Source organism: Suricata suricatta, chromosome 3 (genome assembly GCF_006229205.1).
Source record: "Suricata suricatta isolate VVHF042 chromosome 3, meerkat_22Aug2017_6uvM2_HiC, whole genome shotgun sequence".
Classification (NCBI taxonomy): Eukaryota; Metazoa; Chordata; class Mammalia; order Carnivora; family Herpestidae; genus Suricata; species Suricata suricatta.
Window position 1 is genome coordinate 117107131 of NC_043702.1, and position 25513 is coordinate 117132643.

Sequence of the window (25513 nt, forward strand, 5' to 3'; positions counted from 1 at the left end):
CTGTTGTTGGGGTGCAGAAACAGAGTGAAAGTCAACAAAAACTTGCAAAAACCAGCAGGACTCAACTGGAACTGACCTTACTCGTTCAGATAGCAAAGACCAGCGTTCCAGCTCGGTGATCCTGATCACCCAGAACCAAGACTGGTGATTTCAGCAAAGGCCAGACACTAACCAGCTTAGGCCTTGCAGACCACGTGCATTTAGCACAAACCACTCCATTCTGCTTGGTGATGACTGGCTGAATCAGTTTGGAGGTTATGAAAACTGTAAGATGTTTCTTAAATATTCATATTCTTAAATTTTTTTTAATGCTTTTTACTTATTTTTGAGAGACAGAGAGAGACAGCTGGAGCAGGGGAGGGTCAGAGAGAGAGGGAGACACAGAATCTGAAACAGGCTCCAGGCTCTGAGCTAGCTGTGAGCACAGAGCCCGACAGGGGGCTCGAACCCACAAACCGTGAGATCTGACCTGAGCCGAAGCCGGATGCTTAACTGACTGAGCCACCCAGGCGCCCCTATTCATATTCTTAACAATGAGACGTGCAATAAAAACCAGGAGGCTGTACAGAACCTATACTAGTTTATTGGACATCCTAGAACACTTCAGTGTTACGGCCTATAAAGTAGACCTGGACAAAACCTAGCGTAAAAATCTGAATCTGACATTTCCAACTGGTCACCTTTTACAGTTAGGTACCCCACAAAAGAATCTGTAGCTTGTAAATGGAAAGTGAGATATACTAAATAATATTACAGGGGCGCCTGGATGGTTCAGTTGGTGAAGCATCCAACTCTTAAGTTTGGCTCAGGTCATCTCATGATTTGTGAGATTAAGCACCACATCAGGTTCTGTGCAGATGGCGTGGAACCTGCTTGGGATTCTCTCTCTCTGCCACTCCCCCCACTTACCCAATCTCTCAAAATAAACATTAAAAAAAAAAAAGACTATTTCAAATAAAATGATAAGAAACAGAACCCTTCCCATAAATTCACAGAAAATTGAAAATGAAGGAAGTATACAAAATATTGCCAGAGTTCATGATCTATGGAAATAACAAAAAGAGAACATTCAAATTTTACTAGTTCGAACCACGGTAAGGGCATCTTTTGCTATCAGCTAAGTAGCAAAATGATCTACCATTCAACCTCCATGCCTTCCACACATGACAGAGACAGACTGCACCTGAATGTACTCTCCCCTCCAACAGCGAGACGCCACTCCGGCGTGTATATACACGCTGCTGTACACTGAAGTGTTTCTCCCCGGCAGCAGGAGTAGCACGCAGAATGCTGGAGACCCAGCTAACTTGGGGACAGTGAATATGCCACAAGAGACCTCTGTCTCTGTTACACAGCTCTCTTCCTCAGCCCCTGCGTGTGCCACTATCTAGTGACCATCTATTCTTACCAAACCTGGAAGTTTCTGAGCCATCTTCACGAAACACTTCTCAAACATGACCATACCAGCCTGTCCCTCCCCCTTCCCCAAACTGTAACAGCTTTAAGGCGGGGACGACAACTGTCTTCTTCGCTGCTGTTCTTAACAAGGAGTACAAAGCTCACAGATGTGTTCTGCAGCACAAAATCTTTTTTTTCCTTCATGTTTATGGAAATAGCGCACTAACTGGAGTGGAGTATAAATTCCTAACAAGCTTTTCTAGAGTACAGCAGGGCTTCTGCTATTTGCTTCCTAACATGAATCTTGAGCATGAAGATCACATACGAGATGTATATATATGTTACAGTACTGAAGCTAAACAAATCCATTCACAGAAACTCAGTCCAGAGAGGCAGGAATAACTCGGACATTCCAACGATGACTTTATAATAAACTGAGCTTAAGCAAGGTGATCCGCTGTCCCATGTAAGCAATCCTAGTTTACCTTTCCTGGGATGAAGCAACAGAGATTGGAATCCACATACTTCATGAAAGTCATATTTAACAGTGAGAGCCTTGTTTCAACAGCAGCAAGGATGTCTGCGTGGCGAGCTAATGAGTGGTTTCTTCTTTCTGACTCCCTCCTGTAATAAAGGAAAGCATCATGGAAGAAGTACCGTGGACTAAAATGTTAAGCAATGAAAATATCTTGGGGTGCCTGGGGGGCTCAGTCGATTGAGTGTCAGACTCGATTTCAGCTCAGGTCCTGATCCCAGGGTCATGGGATTGAGCCCTGCGTTGGGCTCTGTGCTTAGGGAGTCTCTCAAGTTAAAAAAAAGAAAAAAAAAAAGCCTTACTGAAATAGTCTAACATTTACATATTAAATTAGATACCTACAGTTGGGTCATCATTTAACTGTAACGATCAATGAATCGCTATATCCAGAAATCCCTGCTGACGACTAGTATGTACTGGTAAAATACCTGAAAAAAAATTTTAGTTTTTTTAATTTTGTGTTTTGGCTATATCAAGCCTAATGGCCATTTGAATCAGAAAATCACGTAAATCAAAGAATTACAAAGGGACACATAGACAAGTAAATCAGCTTGCTTAAACTTTTAAACAATTTCACTGAGAAATAATTCACTTTTAATGTGTATAATTTAATGGTTTTTAGTATATTCACAGAGCTGTGCCTCCATTAGCACAATTTAATTTCTCGACCTTCTCATACCACATCAAGAGGTCCCATAACTGTCATCAGTCACTCCTACTCCCCAGCCCTTGGCAACCGCTAGTCTCCTTTCCATCTCTCTGGATCCACCTATTCTGGACACTTCAGGTATCTGGAGTGGTAGTGCCTATGGCATCTTGTGTCTGTCTTCTCTTATGCAGCATAGTTCTCCAGGCTCAGGCGTGTGGTAGCAGGTACCCAGGGCTCCATTCCTTTTTGTGGCCAAATAATATTCTATTATATAGACTCACCATCATTTTGCTTATCTAGTCATTGGCTGATGCCTTTTGGGTTGTTTCCACTTTCTGTTATAAATAATGCTTCACTGAATGCTTATGTACCAATTTTTTTTTTATATGTCTACATTTCCATTTCTTTTAACTCTATACCTAGAAGTGAAACTGCTGGGTCATGTGCTAATCCTACTTTTAACCTTCTGAGGAACAAAGTGTCTTCTCAAGTGGCAGAAGCACTGTCCGATCCCACCAGCAATTTAGGAAGGTCCCCATTTGTCTACATTCTTCCCAAGATTTTTTTTGTCTTTTTTGTTTCAGCCATCCCAGTGGGTGTTTGTGGTACGTCAGTGCTCTGCTGGCCGTCAGTTTGTCATGTCTGGAGAAATATCTATTAAAGCCCTTTGCCCACATTTAAACTGGGTTATCTGTAAATGGATTAACTCAACCACACTTATTGAGTTCTAAGAGTTCTTCACACAATCTGGATGCAAGTCCCTCATCAGATATATGAGCTCCAAATATTTTCTCCCCTCATATGGGTATCTTTTCACTTTCTTGATATTGTCCTTTGCAGCACGGTTTAAAAGTCTAATAAAGTCTAGACTTTTTCTTCTGTTACTTGTGCTTTTGGTGTCCTAGTGAAGAACCCCTGCCTAACCCAAGTTCATGGAGGTCAGGACTCTGTTTCCATCTAAGGGTTTATCATCCAGCCCTGATGCCACACTTACATCTGTAATCTATTTGGAGTTCATTTTCATAGACAGGGTGAGGAAGGGGTCCAAGTTCATTCCTTTGTGCATAGACACCCAGGTGTCCCAGTGTCATCTGTGGAAAACATTCTTTCCTCACTGAGTGGTCTTATATCCTTGTTGAAATCAACTGACTTTTAACATGTCAGAATCTATTTTCCATATTCTCAGTTCTGCTCCATTGGTCTACATGTCTGTCTTTGTGTCGGCAACACACTGGTTGGATTACTGTGGCTTTGCAGTCAGTTTTGATACTGGGAAGTGGCAGCACTCTACCAACTCTGTTCCTCCTTTGCAAGATTGTTTTGATTATTTGGAGTAAGAACTGCAGGATGAATTTGTCATTTTCTGCAAAACAGACAACTAGGACTTTGATGGGAATTATATGTAAAGCACATGTCAGCGTGGGAAGAACAGCCATCTGCATGGTATTAAGTCTTCTAGTTTGTGACTGTGACCAGTTAAGTCTCTTCAAATTTTCTTTCCTAATGTCTATGGCTTTCAGTGGACAAATCTTCTTTGGCTATAGACATTACTAAATATCTTCTTCTTTTTGATGGTACTGTAAATGGAACTGTGTTTTTTTTTTTTAATGTTTGTTTATTTTTGAGAGAGAGAAAGAGACAGAGTGCAAGTGCAGAAGGGGCAGCAAGGGGAGACACAGAATCTGAAGGAGGCTCCAGGCTCTGAGCTGTCAGCACAGGTGTCCCTGGATTTGTTCTTTTTATAAAGTGAGCTCTGCACAGTGTGGGGCTGGAACTCATAACTCCGAGACCAAGAGTCATACGTTCTACTGACCGAGCTGGCTGGGAACCACTCCTCCTTTTCTGAGTCTAGCTGACACACAATGCTACATTAGTTTCAGGTGTACAAACCTAGTGACTCAATGTCTCTGTACCTTAAACCATGCTCACCGCAAATGGAACTGTTGCTTATCACCACACAGTGCTGTGACAGTACCTTTGACTAAAGTCCCTATGCTGTACTTTTCATCCCCATGACCTATTCCATAACTGGAAGCCTGTCTCTCCCACTCCTACTCATCCACTCTGCCCATCTCTGGACCCTGGAATGGTCTTAATTTGATTTTTGGGTCATGTATTGCTAGTTTATACAATTATACAACTTTTTGTGTATGATCTTGCATCTTATAGCCTTGCTGAACATATTTATTAGCTCTAACCATTAGTGGATTCCTTATATACGTGACCACATACATGTCAGCTCATGTCATCTATGAAGAGAGAATGTCAATCCTTCCTCTCTAATCTGGAGGCCTTTGATTTCATCTTCTTGCCTAACTGCCCTGGCTACAACCTCCAATAAAATGTTGAACAGAAATAGTGGACAAACCACAGTCAAAATCACTTACTATGATCTGGGTACCCTTCTCTACAAAAACTTGGAAACTATTTAACATGTTAACTTACCCAGATTAAAAAACCAAAAGAAAAAAAAGAAAGAATAAATAAATAAATAAACAGAGGTGACTGGTTAGGACTCCTGATCAAAGGGTCATGTGTTTGAGCCCCACGTTGGGTACAGGGATTACTTTCAAAAGTCCCCATTTGTAACTTATTGCCATCACTAGCCACAACGTACCTTGGAAGTTGTGCTTTAACTTGTTTCTGACATAGATTGTGGTATCTCTCCACCTTTAGAAATCCCTGATTCAACATTCTCTGGCAGACCAAGTCCATTCTTTTACAAACCTATGGGAAGAAGGGAGGAGAAAGAATGTTAAAAAGTGAAAACGAAATAAACAACAAATAACTTAGACTCCTGTTAGCTGAAAGTTCTGTGCCAGCACTGCACCCTACTTTGCTGTCTGAATCTTTGAATCAGTCTATATGGGTGAACGCCTCAGAGTTTCTAACTCTTGCAACATTACATTAAGAAATTAATATTAGTGTAGACAAGGAATATATCACCTTTAGGTATTTGTTGAATGTTCTCAATGTATCCCCACTGCTATGGTCAGAAACTATAGTCATGAAAATCAGTAAAACAACATATTCAAAAGGTTTTTCAACTTTTTTTTAAGTTTATTTTTGAGAGAGGGGGAGAGACAGAGCACAAGTGGGGGAGGGACAGAGAGGGAGACACAGAATCCAAAGCAGATTCCAGGTTCTGAGCTGTAAGCCCAGAGCCTGGCGTGGGGCTCGAACACACAAGCCGTCAGATCATGACCTGAGCTGAAGTTGGATGCTCAATGCCCCTCAAAAGGTTTTTCACAGTTTGAAAAAAGAAAATTCTCCTATAGCTAAAAATGTGTATTCAAACTTAAGTCAACCTCTCATAAAGTTTATATGAGAATTCTTATTTATTTCTACCAATAAGGGTTAACTACAGAGTCATCCTCTATTAGACTATCATATTCTCCATGACATACTTTAACATATATAGCAGAATTTTGACTATTTTGAATCTTTGAAGAATACTGTGCTTTTATACAGTAAGAGCACAGAATCATAGTCAGAACATCTAAACTGGAGCCTAACTTCTACGCACTCTTGAGCAAGTCTGCTACCCTTTGGTAAACTCTAGAGTACTACGTAAAGATTACATTAAGTACATTTTGTTGAACGTAGTACTAATTTGAAAACTTTGTTCCATAGTTGCTAGATTTCTGAGACATCCCAGCACCTTTGTTTCTTAACAAAACCTGCTATATAAAATCTGTTTTTCCTTTGATCCCTGAAATCAGCTTCATCAACTTGACCACTAAACCTCACTGAATAGGTGTGGATGTTGAAATGCACGACACTGAGAGAAATCCGTATCAAGGCCAAGTCAAGTAGGTGGGCTTGTGCTTCTTTCCACTTCTCATGGTGACCAAGCACAAATGCTTGCCAAACACTGCTGAAACGGAAATGTTGATGAAATCCTTGGTGCTTGCTTTCCCCTGAGAGCACAGACACACAAATTCTGGCAACCTGGACAATGAAGGCTGTACTGCTCTAGTACTAAATACTATGTGCTTCCTAACTCACAACACCCAGATGAAAGGCATTAAGAACAACACTGCTTTTCAACTTGAAAATAAGAACAGCAAATTTTAAGTACTAAGAGTAATTCTTAATAAATGGTATTTTAAAATATTCAGATATTTCCTTCCTTCCTCCTTCCCTTCCTTTTTGAGAGAGAGTGCGAGAGAAAGCGCACAAATGACTGAAAGGCATAGAGAGAAGGAATAAGAGAGAAGTAGGGCTAGAACTCACAAACCATGAGATCATGACCTGAGATGAAATCTGAAGCTTAACCCACTGAGTCACCCAGGCACGCTGGTAGATCTATTTCTAATTAAAATAAACCAATTGTCAACATACGTTCAATGCCTATTTAAAAAAAATAATAAAAACAGTATGTATCAGGGCACCTGGGTTGAGCGTCCAGCTTCAGCTCAGGTCATGATCTCGTGGTTCGTGGGTTCAAGCCCCACGTCGGGCTCTTCAGATTCTGTGTCTCCCTCTCTCTCTGACCCTCCCCTTCTCATGCTGTCTCTCACAAAATAAATAAAACATTAAAAAAAATTTAAAAGAAAACTGGTATGTATCAACAGTATATATCAACATAAATAACTTTTTTTTTTAACATTTATTTTTTGTAACCTCTACACCCAATGTGGGGCTTGAACCCATGACCCTGAGGTCAAGAGTGAGGTACCTTCTAATACTATTTCATAGGAAACACTTCTAGTGTTTGTGGACTACTCTACAATCTCTTTGATAATTTCTGAGATAAAGTAACAGGAATAATTTTTTTACCAGCAATAAATTACAGAGAAAAAAATTAAGGTCAACTATTACTGTCCTAGTTTCCCAAGGTACTGTCTACCTGATTTTATCATACGGGCATTGTGCCATATGGAATCTACTAACTACGGGGATGTAGACATCTGCCAACAATCCAGAAGCCCAGCTAAGTGTCTGAGTACAGACTGGGTGATGAGAATGTGAATAAACGACCAGAGAAGGACAGCCAAGGAAGACTTCACCTGAGAGAAGACTGGAATTAGCCGTGCAAGGACGACAAAGGACCACTAAGGTAGAGGTGTGGCCCTCGCGAAGGCAGAGTCTGGAGTGAATACACCACTGAGCAAATACTGAGGATAGAGCAGATGTGCAGGCAAAGCTGAGTGAAATAAAATCTTCCATAGTTGGAGCAGATAAATCAGATAGTAATGAGAAAGAACTTTAAAAAGATCACCCATTTTTTGGAAAGATCTCATATGGGGACAGTGGTAGTTTTCTGTAAGCAACTATAATACTAGGACTAAAGATTTGGGCCCAGAAATCTCACATGGGGAGAGCTGAGATCCATGAAAGTGAACCCTCAAATGAAGGCCTGCACTCACAAACCGTGAGATCATGACCTGAGCTGAAGTCTGATGCTTAACCAAGTGAACCAACCAGGTGCCCCTCAAGGAACATTTATTGTTAAAAGCTGGTAAAAAGGTGGGGTACCTGGGCAGCTCAATCAGTTGAGCAGATATCTGACTCTTGGTTTTGGCTCAGGTCATGATTTCATAGTTTGTGAGTTCAAGCCCCACACTGGGCTCCATGCTGACTGTGTGGAGCCTGCTTGGGATTCTCTTTCTCTCCCTCTTCCCCTCCCGTGTGTTCTCACTCTCTCAATAAATAAAATAAACTTAAAAAAACAGGAGGTCAAAAAGACAAATTAGAAAAGTACCACAAAAGTTGAAGTAAAAAATATTTTCAGCATCAGTCAATGTTGGAAGAAAAGATCAGCATTTAATGTGGTATTCTTTCTTTCCTGGATGTTCAATAAGCGTTGATTGACCAATAGCACAAAAACAAAGAAACAAACAGATCATACATCTTTGTTTAGAATTCAGAAAGAAGTAAAGCGGCCTCTGAAAAATTGTTAGGCCCTGAAAAACACAGATTTAAACTACATGGGGCCACCTAGACATGCATTTTTCTCTTTTTTAGATATATTCAGTATATTTCTGTAAATGTATGTTGTCCTTATGATTTTTTAAAAAGATTAGAACTTTAAATGATTTCTTCAGCTTAACTTTATTGTAAGAGTACAGCATATAATACGTACAACACCCAGAACATGTGTTCATGGACTATTTATGTTATCGGTGAGGCTTCTGGTCAGTAGTGAGCGTTTAGTAGTTGAGTTTTGGAAAGAGTCAAAAGTTCAATGTGGATTTTCAAATGCATAGCGGTTGGTACCCCTAACCTTTGTGTTATTCAAAGGTCAACTATACTCTAATTTTCCCTGCAATAGCTGATAATGTATGCCAGTTTGCAATGCAAAATTATCTCACTTTTAAAATATAGCTTTACATTTATGGGTATTTTAAGAATTTCCCAAAACTAAAGGGAAGAGGTTTTATTTTCCTGCTTTATTAAAACGAACAAAAATCCTAGCAATTTAGTCATTTACCCGACAGTAAAATACAATTTTCAAGTCTAACATTACATTTATAGATTAGCCAAAACCTACACTATCAACCTAAAAGGGAACTGATGGAGTATCAGCCTCTAATGGGGACATTTAGTTTGGGTCTCTCTCACTTGCTGTTCAACTTGGGAGAACAGATGTGGTTTTGGTAAGTACTTCAAGATTAAAATGCCATGTTTATCTTTTTCATCATTTTCTAACATAAGTCATAATGAACATTTTTCTTCACTCTGTTTAGAAATCTTTTTTGAGGGGCGCCTGGGTGGCTCACTCGGTTAGGCCTCCGACTCGGGCTCATGTCAGATCTCACGTTCGTGGGTTCGAGCCCCACATCGGGCTCTGTGCTGACAGCTAGCTCAGAGCCTGGAGCCTGCTTCTGGTTCTGTGTCTCCTTCTCTCTCTGCCCCTCCTCCTCTCATGCTCTGTCTCTCTCTGTATTAAAAATAAATAAAACATTAAAAAAATTAAAAAAAAAATCTTTTTTGATACGCTGTGCCACCACAGTCCTTAATGATGCAAGAAACTTATGCCATAAATTTGTGAAACCCACAATTTCTCTGTTAAACCTAATCTTAATATCAAATCTTGGCTGATTCTAAGATGCACATTTTCTCATATTGTAACATTTGACATTGGAATGGTCCTAGAATTATAACTGGCAGCATTTTTTCTTCAAATATCTTACATGGCTTGAAATATAAAATGGCAGACTTCTTTGATTTTAAGATGTTGTAGAGACTTTAAGATGCTTATAATTTAATAAAAGTTCTTCTGGAAAAAAAATAAGCACTGCTACAGAAATCTACATAGAAGTCGATCAAGATGCATTCTGATTTCAAAAATGTGAAAATCTGAACCTATACCTTAGACTCAAGGAAATACTGTAATGCACATTTTTCATGTACTTATTTCGTGGTCTACATTCTCAAATGAACAGAATACTTTATGTTTTTCTCCAATGAATCCAGAAGCTATTAACAAAGATTAGGCTGCTTACTAGTAACCCTCAAACTGGAAGGAACTTAAGACACCAGAACCTCCAGTGAGGACATGGAGACATTAAGAAATTATGTAACTTGTACAAAGTCCCCACAGCATTCAGTGGCAAAAGTAAAATTAAGATTTCAGGCTTCTAATTAGTATCTTCTTAAATTTAGCAATCGGCAGCAGAGATGGAAATAATCACCCTAATTACTCTCAACTGATTGCAGTCTCACTGGCACTCTGAGGCTGCAGGAAACTGTCAGCAGCAACCTCTGGGAGGACTTTCTGGGGCAACATGAGATTTCAAGGACATTAGTGGGTGTTCTCCCCACAGTGCTGAAGTTAGACTGATGGCGCTAGACCAAAATCTCTCTAGAATTCATTCAAAGTTCAAAAACCAGAAAACAATGAGACAAATCTGCACTGTAGAACATTTTATAAGCCATCTGCCCTGATTCTTCAAAAAGCCCATGACACGAAAGAATGAAAAAAGTGGGGACAATGTTCTAGATTAAAGAGACAAATGTTTTATTAGATTCAAAGCACTTATCCTCCACAAAATTAAAAAAAAAAGCTACTAGGGACATTTTGGGGACAACTGAGAGATTAGAATGTAAAATGTAATTTTAAATCCCTGGAAAGTGATAATACTGTGATTTAAAAAGGACAAAATGTCATTTTATTTACATTTTACTTTCAAATGGTTTAGTGAAATAAATAATCTATGTGTATGACACACACATCCCCACACATTTAGAGAAGGAGAGAATGATCAGACAAATGAAAGAGATAAAGCAAATGTGGCAAGAAATTAATGATGGGTGACAAAACACTTAAAAATTGTGTTTCCATGATATGGATTATCTAATATACATTACCAAAGATAGACAGAAAGAGTTAATTATCTACTAGAATCACAACTTTAAAATTTTCTGGGTAACCTCTGTACAAGTTCACTTGGAAAGAAAATATAAATTCAATTTTAACCTGAGCAAAACAATTAGGAAAAAGAGCCCGTTCCCAGGATTTCTATATAATGCCTCCTAAAAGCCAAATAGAAAAGCTTTTATGGGGTGCCTGGGTGACTCAGTTGGTTACGCAATCAATTGCTGATTTTGGTCATGGATCTCAAGGTTTGTGAGATCGAGTCCTGCAATGGGTTCTGTGCAGACAGCGTGGGGCCTGCTTGGGATTCTGTCTCTGTCTCTGGCCCCTGCCACTCATTCTGTCTCTGTCTAGCTCTGTCTCTTGTACTCCTAGATAGCTACTCTGATTAACTAGCTTCATGTCACCTTACCAACATTTGTTATTTTTAGGAGTATTTTTCACTCAAGGTTCTTAAAATGCTCTTAAAACATCTTCTCATCTTGTCTGCTGCAGGCAAGTACGAAGCAGCTCACGTTTAGGCTCTGCTGTAACTTGCATAGAAAATGCAATCCCTTCACAATGACATTTATGTTCTCTTCATCACTCAGAGCAATGAAGTGCTTTTAAGAGTTATTTCAGGGGCACCTGGGGGGCTCAGCTGGTTAAGCATCTGACTCTTGCTTTTGGTTCAGGTCATAATTTCAGGATTCATGAGGTGGAACCGTGCATTGGGCTCTGTGCTGACAGCTCTCCTTTCCATTCCCACTCTCTCAAAATAAGTAAATAAACTTAAAGAGAGAGAGAGAGAGAAATATTTCATTTATTCAACAAATACTTAGTACTGATCCTGGAATCACACACTATAGAAGGCCATCAGGATTCCTGGTGAAAGGGCGTATGAAGCCTAAATTCAGTGCCCACCTGGCTGTTCCTGAGACAATTCCAACACAACACACAAGAGCAACGGTGTTGGGGTGGAACTCTGAGAAACAGGAGGGGGTAGAATTCAGAGAAGAATCCCAGGGGCTTTCCGGAGGTACTACCCGACTGGGTACCCTGAAGGCAGGCAGGAGCCGCTGCGGACAAGAGGCGTGCTTGGGGACTAGGGGGCCTGAGAAACCCAACAGCTTGACAGTGCTGGTTTCAATCAAACTTCGTCCAAGATCAAGACGCTGGAAGGAGGTGCCTGCAAGAAACCTCTAGCAAAGGTGATCTTTTGCTTCTAGTCACAAATGTCACAAGGTTGGATCTCATGCACAGGCCATGGAGCTGATACCTTCTCCCACCCCGAGAGAATCTGCACACCTGGTGTGTTAGGATGGTGGTCCCTGTTAGGAAATGATGATGACGTGAGGAGGTGCAGGTTGTTTTCCAATGTCTTTACTTGCTCCCCCCACCAAAAGTTGTCCACACCGGAGGTTCTCAGAGCTGCTTCTTAAATCTGGCTGGTCTGTGACATGAGAAAGGGCGAAGGGAGGGGGAGTCTGACCACTGACATAGGACATCTGACACTCCACACAATCCTCTCACTGCTCCGATTAGTCCCCCGGCTCCAACCACTTCATCACCCTGTAGTCATTTTTGTTTCTGCTGGGAATGTCCTTTCACCGTCACTAACTGGATGAAAACGTATCTTGAGGAGGCCTCTCCTGAATCATCTCCACACTCTTGTATTTATCATCTTTGCACTTGTTAACCTGCTGCCTTGTACATAAGTGTGCTCACATGAGGTGCGGGCCTTGTCTTCGTGATCCTGTGGGCAGGCTTGCTGACCGAACCCCTCTTTCAGACTAGAATCTCCAGGAATAATGAATTGTCTCCCATGTTGTTAAAATCGCGTACCTGTACTTAAGTACATGGTAATAAAAATAACCTAATGATGAGATGGGAGGGGTGTACCATAAATCAGCAATATGGGGAATATACTCTCTGTAACAGGGTAACAAAGAGCAGTGGTTCTCCAAGTGTGCTCTAGGGGCCCCTGGGGTCCCCAAGATCCTCTTGAGAGTCTGTGAGGCCAAACTATTTTCTTAATACTAAGACATTATTTGCCACTTTTACTCTCATTCTTTCATAACATATAGTGGACTTTTCGGGAGGCAACAGGACACATAACATTTTTTTTGACAGCTAGTGGAGTATGTACTGTCTATCCCTGTGTTCCTGGGTCTTCTAGAATTTTCTAAGGTAAGCTCTTAGGGTTCTTAATAACTTGTAAGAGTATAAAGACGTCCCCCCCAAAAAATGTTACAGAACAGAGATGAGAAAAACAGCTTGCCCATTAAAAAATGAAAAGAGTAATGGTTTCTCATTTTCCTTCATATTTTCTACCAATCAACCTTCTCTGTAACTACAGTTTTCTAACATTTGAATACAAGCTGTTAAAGGAACTACAAAAGGGTAACAGATCTAACTCGCTAAAGCACTCTAGGACAATATCTTGGGATAAAAGGATGTATGCATTTGGTTATCTACGAAAAAATTTCCTTCTAGAGAATGAGCAAGCTTTCTGAATTTAACCTTCAGTTGTATTTACGACCTGAACCTCTAATTAGGATTCCATTAAATTTACAAGAGCTGCACTGAAACTGCACAGGAAAAAACTCCTAGGATCTCTCTAAAACCTCTTTTCAAATGTCGGCGACACTCATGTTTCAGTGAATGAGAACACCGTGCTCACCAGTCAGAGCTCCGCACTCAAGCCTGGCTTTGACGCCTCCCTAACTAGGGGTAGGAACTCACTTCACACCTTTGCCACTTGTTTGAAAAACTCTCAAACCTGTCAAGAGGGCCTGGATGACAGTCTAAAGCTGCATCAGCACAAATCCGTCTGATTTACTGGAAAAACACCTCAAAGTCCAAGTTTTGTCATCTCAAAAGCTCTGTTCGGCCAAATCATTTTAAATCTGTTGGAAAAGTTAAATATTTAAAGAACTATTCCTGTGTAACCAGGATTTCGAGGGTCTAGGTACATTTTTGGAGCAATAGTCAATGGCGTTGGGGGAGGGGGCGTGCGTGCAAAAAGCAAACCAATTCAGCAAGGCATCTGGACAATCCCTTGGAAATAACCAGACTGCAGAGTCAAATTTCAATTATTCATGGCCACAGGAAGCAGAGACTATCATCAACCAAACTGCACAAAGAATTGGAGAATGTTATTTTAGCAATTTCAATGGACAGCAAATCTTTCAAAGAGAGCACAAGGCTTATGTGTCTCTGACTTAGGTGCTAAAAACAGTCACAGCTGAGGTCCTGATAAGGCAAGTAACCTGGGAAGGAAGAAAACCCCCAAACATCTGAACGTCAACCACTGAGTAGCTGACGTTTAGCTTTATGGAAACTAATTCTGTTCTTAATTAATATCACTCTCTTCCAAACATATCCAGCCTGAATTCCACTAAAAAAAACAAACAAACCCACAAAAACCCAACAAACCACACACACACACTTAGAAATGAAAGGAGCTATGTAATTTATGCTCTAGATAGCAGCATCCATAATACTGAAGTTCCTTCATTTTTTGGCAAACAGTTCTTCAGGTATAAATGGCCACTTTGCTGGAAAAGGCCCATTGGGCACCCACAGTACCCACCAGGCAGTTTCTAGACTGCCAATTTCATAAAGACCACAATTAAATTAATGCTGACATCTAGTGGCAGAAAGCACATCTTTCTTTTATAATGCTACCTGAATTGTACCTTAGGACGCCAAACCCAATGACTCTGAAACCAAAGACACTTCAAAATCCCCACAAACATTATCCACTTAATCTAAGAATCATCTACTAACCTTAAGTAAACAGAGGAATTTTCTCATTACTAAACCAGAGGGAAAAAGAACACCTCTCTGAGACATAAAATTGGCTGGAAAACCTTTGGTGGGGGAAGTGCTGGTGGCACAGGGGATGGTAAGGGACTCCTTATGAAAAATCCTTGTTTGAGACTACAAATCATGTCCTTAAAAGGCTAGGACAGGTGACCGCTTTTGACTTAAGACTGCGACTCAATACTTCACTGAAAAGAAAATGTCATTTATCAATGAACTGGGATGTATTTTCACTCTGTCCTGTAAGAAGCTAGTTTCTCCCTTTAAAAATGTTTTTAATTTCCAAAAAAGTGAATGACTGACAAACGAACAACCCCCCTCCTCTCCACCCTCCAGTTTTCTTCCACACCTACAGAAGTGTGAATACCCCAAGCTCTACAGAGCCATTGTCTGGTGAGAGTCTCCAGACATCACGAAGGGACAGCAGGAAGCCCGATCAAACACTATGCCTCACAAAAACCTGAAAGAATACTGAAGATTCATGTTTTGGGAACTCAGGGACAATCAATTTTGAAATACCACTTTTCAGCGAAGAATTTTCCGTCCTGCAGTCTGGCCTGGTTCGACTGCCAGGCTGGCAAGAAAGAACCCTGATCATCGGTCTAATTCAAAATTGGTCAACTTTTCTTTAAAAAGTCTGGGCCGCTTCCCACAACGCAGTCCCGGCCAACCCAGAGCTGCAGGTGTGAAGGCGGCACGTCGACGGGAAACTGCCGCGCACACCGCCTCCAGAAGTCCGTCTTTGTCCTCTTAGAAACCATCCCGAGCACGATTTCGCCTCGACACGGACCCGGTCTGCAATCCCTTCAAAATGTCCACCTTCTTCAGTCTCTTTTCCACTTCGAGACAGACCCACCGACAGGAAGCACAACAACCTCTCCCCCAAATGAACCATTCGTCAAACCCTCAGCCAAAGCTCGGAGCGCGGTAGGGTCCCGACGGCACAAATCGAGAAACCTCCGCGACCCGAGGGGGCGCCGCGTCCCCCAGAGCCAGCGGCTGGGGGTACCGGAGTCATTAGTTAGGAAACGGCCAGGAGACGCGGGCGCTGCCCGAAGGTGGGAAGGGTCGGGGCGAGGCCCAGCCGGGCGCTCTCCGTCATCCGGAGGGAGAGGGGGCGCCGAGTCGCGTTCCCGCCCCTCCAGGCGCCCACAGCGATCGGGAAGGCCTGACCAGCGGAGAAACCTGGGAGGGGGGGGCTATGGCGGGGGACACAGTGCGTGATCACCGCGGACTAGCCGAACCTGGCACGGCCTGGTCGGGGGGCTGGAAGGTGGGGCACAAAAGGCGGCGACCCGAGCCGCGGGGTCGGGACTCGGGCGCGGCGGCGGCCGGACGCCCAACTCCCGCCACGCTTCCCCGGCTCGGCCTCCCTGGCGCCCCGGCAGGAAGAGGGACGACCCCACTGACCGGAGCATGGACTCCGCGTCCTGGAGCCGGCTGCGGCTCCCGCCCCGGGGGACGCGCTCGCCTCTCCGCCCCCTCCCCAGACCGCGGCCGGCGGAGGGGACGGTGGGGGTCCCGCGGGGGCCTCACCAGGCGGAGCTGGCTAATTTCGTCGTAGGACATAAAGCTGAGGATGTTCTCGATGGCTACGATGGGCAGCGCCACCAGCGTGTTGTTTTGAGGCAGCTGGTCGGGAGCCAGCGCCGGGGCCGGGGGCACCTGGGAGCCCGGCTGTGGGGCCGGGGGAGGGGGCGGGGGCGGCAGTCGCTGGGCAGAGCCGACGGCCGAAGAGGGGCCGCCGTCGCCGTGGCCGCCGCCTCCTTCCTCAGCCATCCGCTCCTCCGACGCTGCCGCCATCTTGGGGGTTTGATGCCTTCCCCCCACTGCAAGGGGACCAGGGACGCTTCCGGTGCGTCACTTCCGCCTGGGATGCGGGGCGGGACGCCGGAGGGGCGGAGCTTACGCCGGGGTGGCCGGAGGGAGCTGTAGGCGTCGCGTCCCGAGTGGGCGACCAGAAGCCACCCAGGGCCGGAGCGCTAGGGAGCCTGCCGGTTAAAGTGCCGTCCGCCGGAGTGCGTTTTCTGGCGCGCCCCCTGACGCGGGACGGTGGCCACAGTGTCGCCTGGGTGCAGGTGGGCTGCGCGGCCCGGAGCGTCGTGGTTTTCCGCGATCCAGGAGTAATTCACTTAGGCGGATAACAGGGAGTGAGGGACTGATTACAACCAGCAGGTGGATGTACCTCGACTACACCAAGGTAGACGACAGAAGCCCAGCCTGAAGGACAGCACTCTTCTGGAAGTCTGCAGCCGAGTCCCCCGCGGGTGGGGAAACCGGGGAGGGAGCTGCTTCTTGCGGCGGGGCCGCGGTCGTGATGGGAAGTGTGGGGGACAGTGTGCTGGGCTGGGGGGATGCGTGGGAGGGAGCTTCTTGCTGCGGGTCTGGGGTCCTACCGGGATGATCCGGGGGTGTGCGGCCCAGGGTCGTGCTGTGGGGTTGGGGGTCTGGTGGAGGAATATGTGCGGGGCTCGGGTTGGGGGCGGGTTGGGGGTGCGGGGGAGGGAGCTGCTTCCTGCTGGGGTGAGGAAGAAGGAGTGGGGTATAGAAGAGCTGGGGCTTGGGGGGCAGAGGGGAGGGAGATGCGTCCGTGGCGCTGGAGTCCTACTGGGGTGAGGTAGTGGGTGCACAAGCTTGTGAGTATACTGAAAACCGCGATATTAAAGTGATTTTTACAGGGGCGCCTGGGTGACTCAGTTGGTTAAGCGTCAGGCTTCTGCTCAGGTCATGATCTCACGATTGGGTTCGTGGGTTCGAACCCCGCTCGGGCTCTGTGCCGACAGCTCAGAGCCTGGAACCTGCTTCGGATTCTGTGTCTCCCTCTCTCTCTGACCCTTCCCTGCTCACAGTCACTCTCTGTCTCTCAAAAAATAAATAAGAAACATAAAAAATAAAATAAACTGGAAAAAAATAAAGTGATTTTTACAATATGTGAATTACATCTCAATTAAAAACTTCATTTAGGGGCACCTGAGTGGCTCAGTCGGTGAAACCTCCGACTCAGGTCATGGTCGCAGGGTAGTGGGATGGAGCCCCCCAGTTGGCAGAGCCTGCTTGGGATTCGTTCTCTCTCTTCCTCTCTCTGAAAATACATAAACATTTTTAAAAGTTGACTTAGGCAGGAATCATCAAAAAATACTAATGTGAGAAAGTAAAGGTGTGATGGGGAACTTAATATTTAGGCAGTCTCAAAATAATTACCCACAAATTACATGTTCATTACAAAGATAACGTTTACAATGGAGAAATTTGGTGGACGGTAGTATATCCAAATCATCAGTATTAATATCTTAGGGGAGGAAGGGCTTCAGGTACCTCCTGAGGACTGACACAACATAATAATCCTGCAAAAAGAAAAAACAGCATAACCCTTGAGGTAGGCAAATCTGGATAATTGCTCAGTGCTCTTCAAAAACATTATTGTCATGAAAGACAAAGACTAAGGATTTGTGCCAGGTTAAAAGGGACTAAGGAGATAAGATTACTAAATTGATGGTTGATCCGGAATTGGATCCTGGATTCGGAAAAATGGCTCTAGAGAACATTATTGTGACAACTGGCAAAATTCGAATATGGGCTATATATTAGATAATATAATGATACTACATGTTTTTGATTTGAGTAACTTTATTGTGATCTTGCAGGAAAATGTTCTTAGGAAATACACATTGAAGTATTTAGGGCTAAAGGGGCATGATATCTCAGCTTGCTCTCAAATCGTTCAACAGGTGATGGTATTAATAAAACAAGTACAATAAATGTTAACAAGTGGTGAATCTGGATGAAGAGTATCTGAGAGTTCCTTGTACTATCTTTGCAATTATTTCAAAATTAAAAAAAAAATTTAAAGGTTGCGTATGTGTGAAAATTAGTCAAGGGAACCATCCCTACAGTGGATTCTGGATGCAGAAGGGGAGGCTGGAAGGGGGATGGGCTGTACCACTCAAGGTCAATCACAGGAGGAATCACTATCAACTACAGACCCCACAGGAAAGCACCTGAACTCCAGGCCCCAACAGGGAAGATGGGCAAGTATCTCCTAGAAGTGACCCCCCACCCCCACCCCCTGCAGCTCAGACAGTGTGGAACCACCATTGCCCTCAACTCTTGCTTTTCTCCAGTGGACTTTCGTCCAAAACAACCCCTCCTGACTGACTTCCTCCTTGTCCATAAAATAATATTCCTCTCCCTTTGTTGGACTTGCCTATGGTTCTGCCATAGCCGGCCTGTCCCCAATTGCAATTCTCTGTTGTTATTCCCAAATAAACCCACTTTCACTGGTAAAGTAACTGACTTCTATTTTAAAGGTTAGTGTTTGATATTTCCATATTTTTGTATTATAATATCCTATAACAAAGATAAGGGTGCACAAATGACTAATTTTGAAGCTTTCTGATCTTAGTTCTGGGTCTTAAAAGTCTCCAGTATGTTCTTTGTTTTGCAGCTCTGGTTTGGAATCTGTTGGGTGGGTAGTAGATGCAGAAACTGCAGGAAAAGCTAAGTGAGTAGGGGCTTAGGGAAAGGGGGTCAACTAAAGCAAGGAGATTAATGGGAGAAGGTGGTGGTTGGTCTGACAGTACACTTTCCTCATTCAGGGCACCTATCTTGCAGATTGTGAGATACTTCGAAGTTATTTCTCTAGTTCTTTTGCCCCACCCCCACCTCCAGGGCTCGGTAGCTTTCAGTGAGTGCTTTATGCCTAAATGTTTCTGATACATTTACAAACTTGTGATGTGTTTGTTTCATCTCCCCTAATAGATTGTAATTTCACTTTCTACTTAGTGTTGCTCTCTTCATGGAACCTATTATAATTTGGTCTGAAATGAGTTTATTTTCTACCCTGTTTTATTAAAATTTGATACTTTCATAAGAGGTTGGATTGAGGGGCACCTGGGTGGCTCAGTCAACTAAGCATCTGACTCTTGGTTTGGCTCAGGTAGGTCATTATCTCATGGTTATGGAATCCTCCCTGTTCCCCCCCCCCCCACCTCGTGGGCTCTGCACTGACAGCACAGAGTCTGCTTTGGATTCTCTCTCTCTCTCTGTCCCTCCCCTGCTGTTCTGGTGCTCATTCTCTCTCTCTCTCAAAAATAAACAAACAAAAAAAAATTAGAATGGGTTGAAATTAGACCCTAGAAATAGAATTATGCTTTAAATACATTGTGCAAACCCTCACTGTACAGGAAACAGAAAATCCTTTGAAAAGTGAATCATCACTTCCTAATTTAGTTTGTTTTGTAAATTCACTAGTTATGTGCAAATGTAGTTTTGTTTTGCTTGAAAGGGGTGTGTGAAAAGCATTCCTACTCCCTTATCTCTCCACCTGTGGTCAACTAGTTAACCTGGGGCAGGCGGACCACTGATCTGCACAACAGAATACAGCTTCGGAAACCACTTTCTGCCAGTAAGCTCATTCAAACTGTCGTCTGTTTATGTATATTATATCTGGTGTCCATATATTCCCTACACATTTTTTAAGTTGATTTATTTTTAGAGAGAGAGAGAGCATGTGAGCCAGGAAGGAGCAGAGAGAGAGAGAGACAGAATCCCAAGCTGGTTCCACACTGTCAGCACAGAGCCAGACTTGGGGCTCAAACTCACGAACCATGAGATCATGATCTGAGCCAAAACAGTCCAATGCTTGATAGACTGAGCCACCCAGCCCCCCTATATTGTTTTTAATAGAGAAAATTTCAAAACATATGGTTTCTTTGTTTCAATTATTGAAATCAATGCTTGTCTTGAAGATCTTTACCAATCAAAACAAATACTTGTAACTAAAACAAATATTTGAACTTTTAGGTGTTCGGGATTCATGGGGTAAATGAGGTTTCATGCAAGCGAAGTACTGTAGGACCTTTGAAAGACTGTGGTCTCAAGTACAGAGGACAGAAGGACTCCTCAAGGTCTATGTGTTTCTAGTTTCATGTTCATAGAGGGAACAGCTTTCCCTTCTTTCATCTCGCGAAGTTAATATGGGGATGAGCTGGATATAGCAAATGGGTGGAGTTTTGAACTCCTGTGGTTAAAGATGGTCAAGTCTAGTTACTACAATGCAGACAGTGTGTGTTATCTTGGCTTTCCTTATCTATCTGCCTTCCTGGTCCGGGTGTGTCAGGTCTGGTGCAGTGAGGCTCAGTGAAGGGTGATCTAAGCCATGGCCCCTCCACAGGAAGAAGGACTTTATGTATGAAAAAGAGGAAACTAAAACCAGATGTTGTTTTTCCTGTTCATGAGCAGGTTTAAAACATGTAGAGAAACAAGGGTGAGCTCATAGACTAACTGAAGACTGGTTTCAGTGTTTTTATGCATTGTAACTTTTTTCTCCTTTAAAAAAAACTTGTTCTTTAATGTTTATTCATTTTTGAGAGAGAGAGAAGAGAGAGAAAAGAGAGTGAGAGAGAGCATGATCAGGGAAGGGGCAGAGAAGGGGGGGAGACACAGAATCCGAAGCAGGCTCCAGGCTCTGAGGTGTCAGCACAGAGCCCGATGGAGGTCTCGAACTCATGAGCCATGAGATCATGACCTGAGCTGAAGTCAGATGTTTAACAGGCTGAGCCACTCAGGCACCCCTCTGATTTTAATTTTACTTTCCCACCAGCAGTGTACAAAGTTCCAATATCTCTCCATCCTCATCAACACTTGTAATTTTCTGTTTCCTGGATAGCAGCCATTTTAATCGATGTGAGGTAATATCTCCTTGTGGTTTTGATTTGCATTTCCTGAATTATTAATGTTGGTGAGCATCTTTTCAGATGTTCATTGGCCATTTGTGTATCTTCTCTGCAACTTTGTTCAGTTTTTAATTGGTCTGTTTGTTTCATGGTTGTTGCTGAGCTGTAGGGCTTCTTTATATATTCTGGATCTTCCCCCCTTATCAGGTATGTGATTTGCAAATCATTTCTCCCATTCTGTAGGTTACCTTGTCACTCTATTGACTGTGTCCTTAGATGGACAGAAGTTTGACAGTTTGATGTCATCCCATTTATCTGTTTTTTTCTTTTGTTTCCTGTGCTCTTGCTGTTGTAGGCAAGAAATTGCCAAATCCAACGTCATAAGGCTTTCTTCTATGTTTTTCTTTAAGGAGAGTTATATGTAAGAGTTACCTTAAGATGGCGACCAAGCGGCCATTTTGCTGTGGGTTAGAGAAGAACTCCGTGCACCGACAACCCCCCACCCACCTGCAGACCTGGAATGTCCTGCCTCAGTCTGAAAACAGCCAATCATGAAGCTCCAGCTTCCCATCACCCCGACAGAGGAGGCAACCTATCCCATCCCGTCTTGTCCCTAAAATGCCCTTATTTGGTAATCTGCCCTCCCAAGACCTAACCGGAAGTCTTTCACCCATAAAATACCTCACTCCTCATGTACCAGGTGCGACTTCCCTGACACCCCACTCCTGGAGTCACAGAACCTCAACCGGGAATCACAGATCCCGATAAAGGCTTTCTTGGCTCCATAACTTGGTCTCTTTCTTTCCTCTGATCTCTGCCTCCATCTATTAAATCTTACATTATCTTACATTATAGTTTTAGATCTTTCATTTAGGCATTTGATCCATTTTGTGTTAATGTTTGTATACAGAGCGAGGTATGGGGGTCCAACATCAGTCTCTTGTTTTTGTCCAGTTTCCCAGCACCATTTGTTGAGGAGCCTGCCCTTCCTCCGTTGGTTGGTCTTGGCACCCTTTGCAGAGATCATCTGACCATATATGTGAGGGTTCATTTCCGGGCTCTCTATTCCTTTGGTCTATATGTCTGCCTTTACACGAGTACCCTGCTCCGCAGTGTTTCAGTTATTATCGTTTTGCAATACATTTTGGAATCAAGAATTGTGCAGCTTTTGACTTTGTTCTCCAAGAAGTATCTTTTCTAAGACCCACTTTGTAATGACATGGGAAGTTTCCTGCTGTGGAAAGGCACTGGGGAGACAGACACCAAGATGGTGTCTCCACTTCAGGAAGAGGTGATCTAGCTGTGGAGGTGGCCGTCACATGGATCTGCTGAACTGGCCCACTGACCTGGCAGGTGGCGGGGGGTTGGGGGTGGGTAGGGGGCTTCCCTGCATCCTGGAAAGCAGGGTGGATTTCTGGCAAGTCCTGTCCACCTGTCAGCATAGCACCTGGGCGATGCCCTGTGACCTTGGAGCCACAGCTGTGCCCTCCAGCAAGCTTTGGGGCTCAGCCCTGAGGGAGCTGCCTCCTTGGAGGCTGTGTCTCAGCTCAGAGGCTGTGCCTGCTCCTTGTATTTGTTATTCCTGCATTCCTTAGAGTTCTTCTTCCTGCTTGCTAGCCATCTCTCCTTGTTCCAATCCATCGTTGCGATTTCTAAATCCTGGTGTTGTGTGAACCGGACTGACGCCATCTTGAACAAATCCCCCTGTGATGACCGTGACGCCTCTGTGGCCAGAAACCATCTGGAACACAGGCCCCTGCCTCCATTCTTTCCTTTTGTTTAACTGCACCCCTACGTCTGCCCTCCACCCACCCAGGAGATCTGACTGTGACATATGCTGACTCTTAAACCGTCTCTCCCCACCCCACCACTGTGGCCCCCAGGCATCCTCCCAGCCTCCAGGGCTGTAAAAGCAGGTCTTAAGGGAGGTGGGGTTCGGAGATCTACTCATCTGGTGACTGCCCAAAGCTCAAGTCCCCTTGATAAACCATTTCTCCAGAGGCTTAGTTAGTTAATCGTCTGACTTCAACTAAGGTCATGATCTCACTGTTCGTGGGTTCAAGCCCTGCGTGGGGCTCTGTGCTGACAGCTCAGAGCCTGGAACCTGCTTCGGATTCTGTGTCTCCCTCTCACTCTCTGTCCCTTCCCTGCTCATACTCTGTGTCTCTCTCAAAAATAAATAAAGGTCCACAAGCTGGACTTGTTGCCCTTTTCGTCCTTTTGGGCCCTCCTGCCTTTGGAGGCTGTTTCGTACACACCTTCCCTCCCCAGAGGGACATTAAACTCTCCCAGTTCAGGTTACTGCATGGCTTCTGCCTCTTTCTTGGGCTCAGACTGATAGAGTAGTGAAATCCTGCTTTTACAGTGAAGCTCTTTCGGGAATCTGAATACTGCCTAGCACACATCTTTTCTGGTAAAGCAAGGTGGAAGGCCCAAGACCACCCCCCTCCCAAGCCCTCGCTCTCAATCCCTGAGGCACTTCTCTCCCACCCCCAGCCTGCAAACTCTTGAGTAGGATTGCTGTGGGCCGTTGTCGGGAGGGAGTCTATGGCGGTAGAGGAGTGACTCAGTTGTGTGTTTTGGGGCAGTGATTCTGGTTATAGAGTGGAAGGCAGAGGGCTGATATGGAAGGGATACCAGTTAGGAGGATGGTGTCGTGTTTAGGGAAAAATAAGATTTTGGATGTGAGTTAGAGCAATGATTTTCAAGGTAGAGAAGAGAAATGCACAGAGAATTAAAAATCGTTCAGATTGACTGAACTGAAACAAACTGGTCATACTTAATGACTGGGTGCTAGAAATAAGGTACCAGAGAAGTTAGAGATGACACTGTCACACACCCTTGGTAACAGGATGACTGATGTGCCATTGAGGGAGGCGAGGGTTACAGGGAGAGGCTCAGAAAAGGAGTCTGGCTTGGGGCATCTGGAGAATTACAACAATAGCTCTAACTTATCCAGCAGTCACTACATCCCGATGACTTTTCCAGATGCCCTAATTCTCTCTTCATCCTGTTTTTAAATGTGCACAGGATTTTGTGTTAATCAGGTTGAGTAAGACAACAGACACAGAGACAGCCCCTGGAAGGAAGACTTTACACCTGCAGGAAGGGGAAAGCCAGGTGGAGTGTGGGCAGGGGAATGGAGGGTGGGGGAACAGAGAGTCTGGCTCAGAGCCATCACAGGGAAGAGCAGGTGAAGCAGGATGGGCTGGTTGTAGGATTGGACAGTTCAAATAGTCTCAGTGGCCCAGATTACAGAACAGATTGGTCATCTGGTAGCAGCTCTGGGGTGATTTGGGGCACGGGGACAGTCTTCCAAACTGCCAGAGGCTGATGAAAGGGGGCTGGTGGATCTGTATGGGTTGGTCTATGTCTCAAAGCCCTCTCTGGGATTGTGCAGCCCTTTGAGGGGCAGGCCCTCCCCCAGATCGGAGAAGCCCCCCACTCCCCACGCTTTGCTTCATAAGACACAGAAGCAAAGAACAGGACCACGCTTTGCACTCAGTCTCCCCTCGGGTCTTAGCTTTTGGTGTGCTCACTTTCTCTGCCTGCAACTCTGTGCTTCAAATGTGGTCCAGGCGTGTCTCCGGCCTCCTCTCTCTGTCTTTGTGGTTCACTGTGTCTCTTTCCTGGATGCTAATAATCCTCTGACCCCAGGACCTCCTCCCGCCCCCGTCCTGCTCCTGGAAACCTTCCTGCCTCCACACACCTGCCCTGCTCACTTCTCCAGGCAAGGGGACCCCTGGCTAAAACGTGAATAATACACAGTCATCGCCAAGTCTGTGCTGCTCCTTCCCATGTCCCAGGCCGAGCTTGTCTGTCAAAGTGCTCGCAACTGTGGGGACAATTCTTGCTTTTTTTTTTTTTAAGTTTTATTTATTTATTTCTACCCCCGACATAGGGCTCAAATCCACGCCCACTCCACTGATTGAGCCAGCTCGGCACCCCCTGACCATTCTTACTTCATGTTCTCCAGCCAGACAGGCCTCGCTGCTGCTCTGTCCCTGTGTGTTCCCTCCTTTCCTTTCTCCCCGTCTTCCTGGGTGGTTACTACCCTGCACACCCTCCCTTCTGTTCCCAGACCTTCAACACCCCATCCCAGCCCCTCCCCATCTGGTGGTGACAGG

The 25513-nt window shown here is 44.4% G+C and overlaps 1 protein-coding gene and 1 long non-coding RNA gene across 2 annotated transcripts in view; one reads left to right on the forward strand and one right to left on the reverse strand.

Annotated features, from left to right (window-relative positions):
• Positions 1-16543, reverse strand: part of FBXO28 (F-box protein 28) — a 29099-nt gene extending 12556 nt beyond the window's left edge. The window contains exons 1-3 of the mRNA XM_029934934.1: positions 16249-16543; positions 5200-5309; positions 1884-2022 (exon numbers count right to left, since the gene is read on the reverse strand). Coding sequence (XP_029790794.1) covers positions 1884-2022; positions 5200-5309; positions 16249-16515 — 516 coding nt within the window. The 5' untranslated portion in view covers positions 16516-16543. The remainder of the gene's footprint in view (positions 1-1883; positions 2023-5199; positions 5310-16248) is intronic.
• LOC115288026 overlaps positions 16519-25513 on the forward strand; it is a 36421-nt gene continuing 27426 nt past the window's right edge. The window contains exon 1 of the long non-coding RNA XR_003906784.1: positions 16519-16790. This is a non-coding gene — a long non-coding RNA (uncharacterized LOC115288026). The remainder of the gene's footprint in view (positions 16791-25513) is intronic.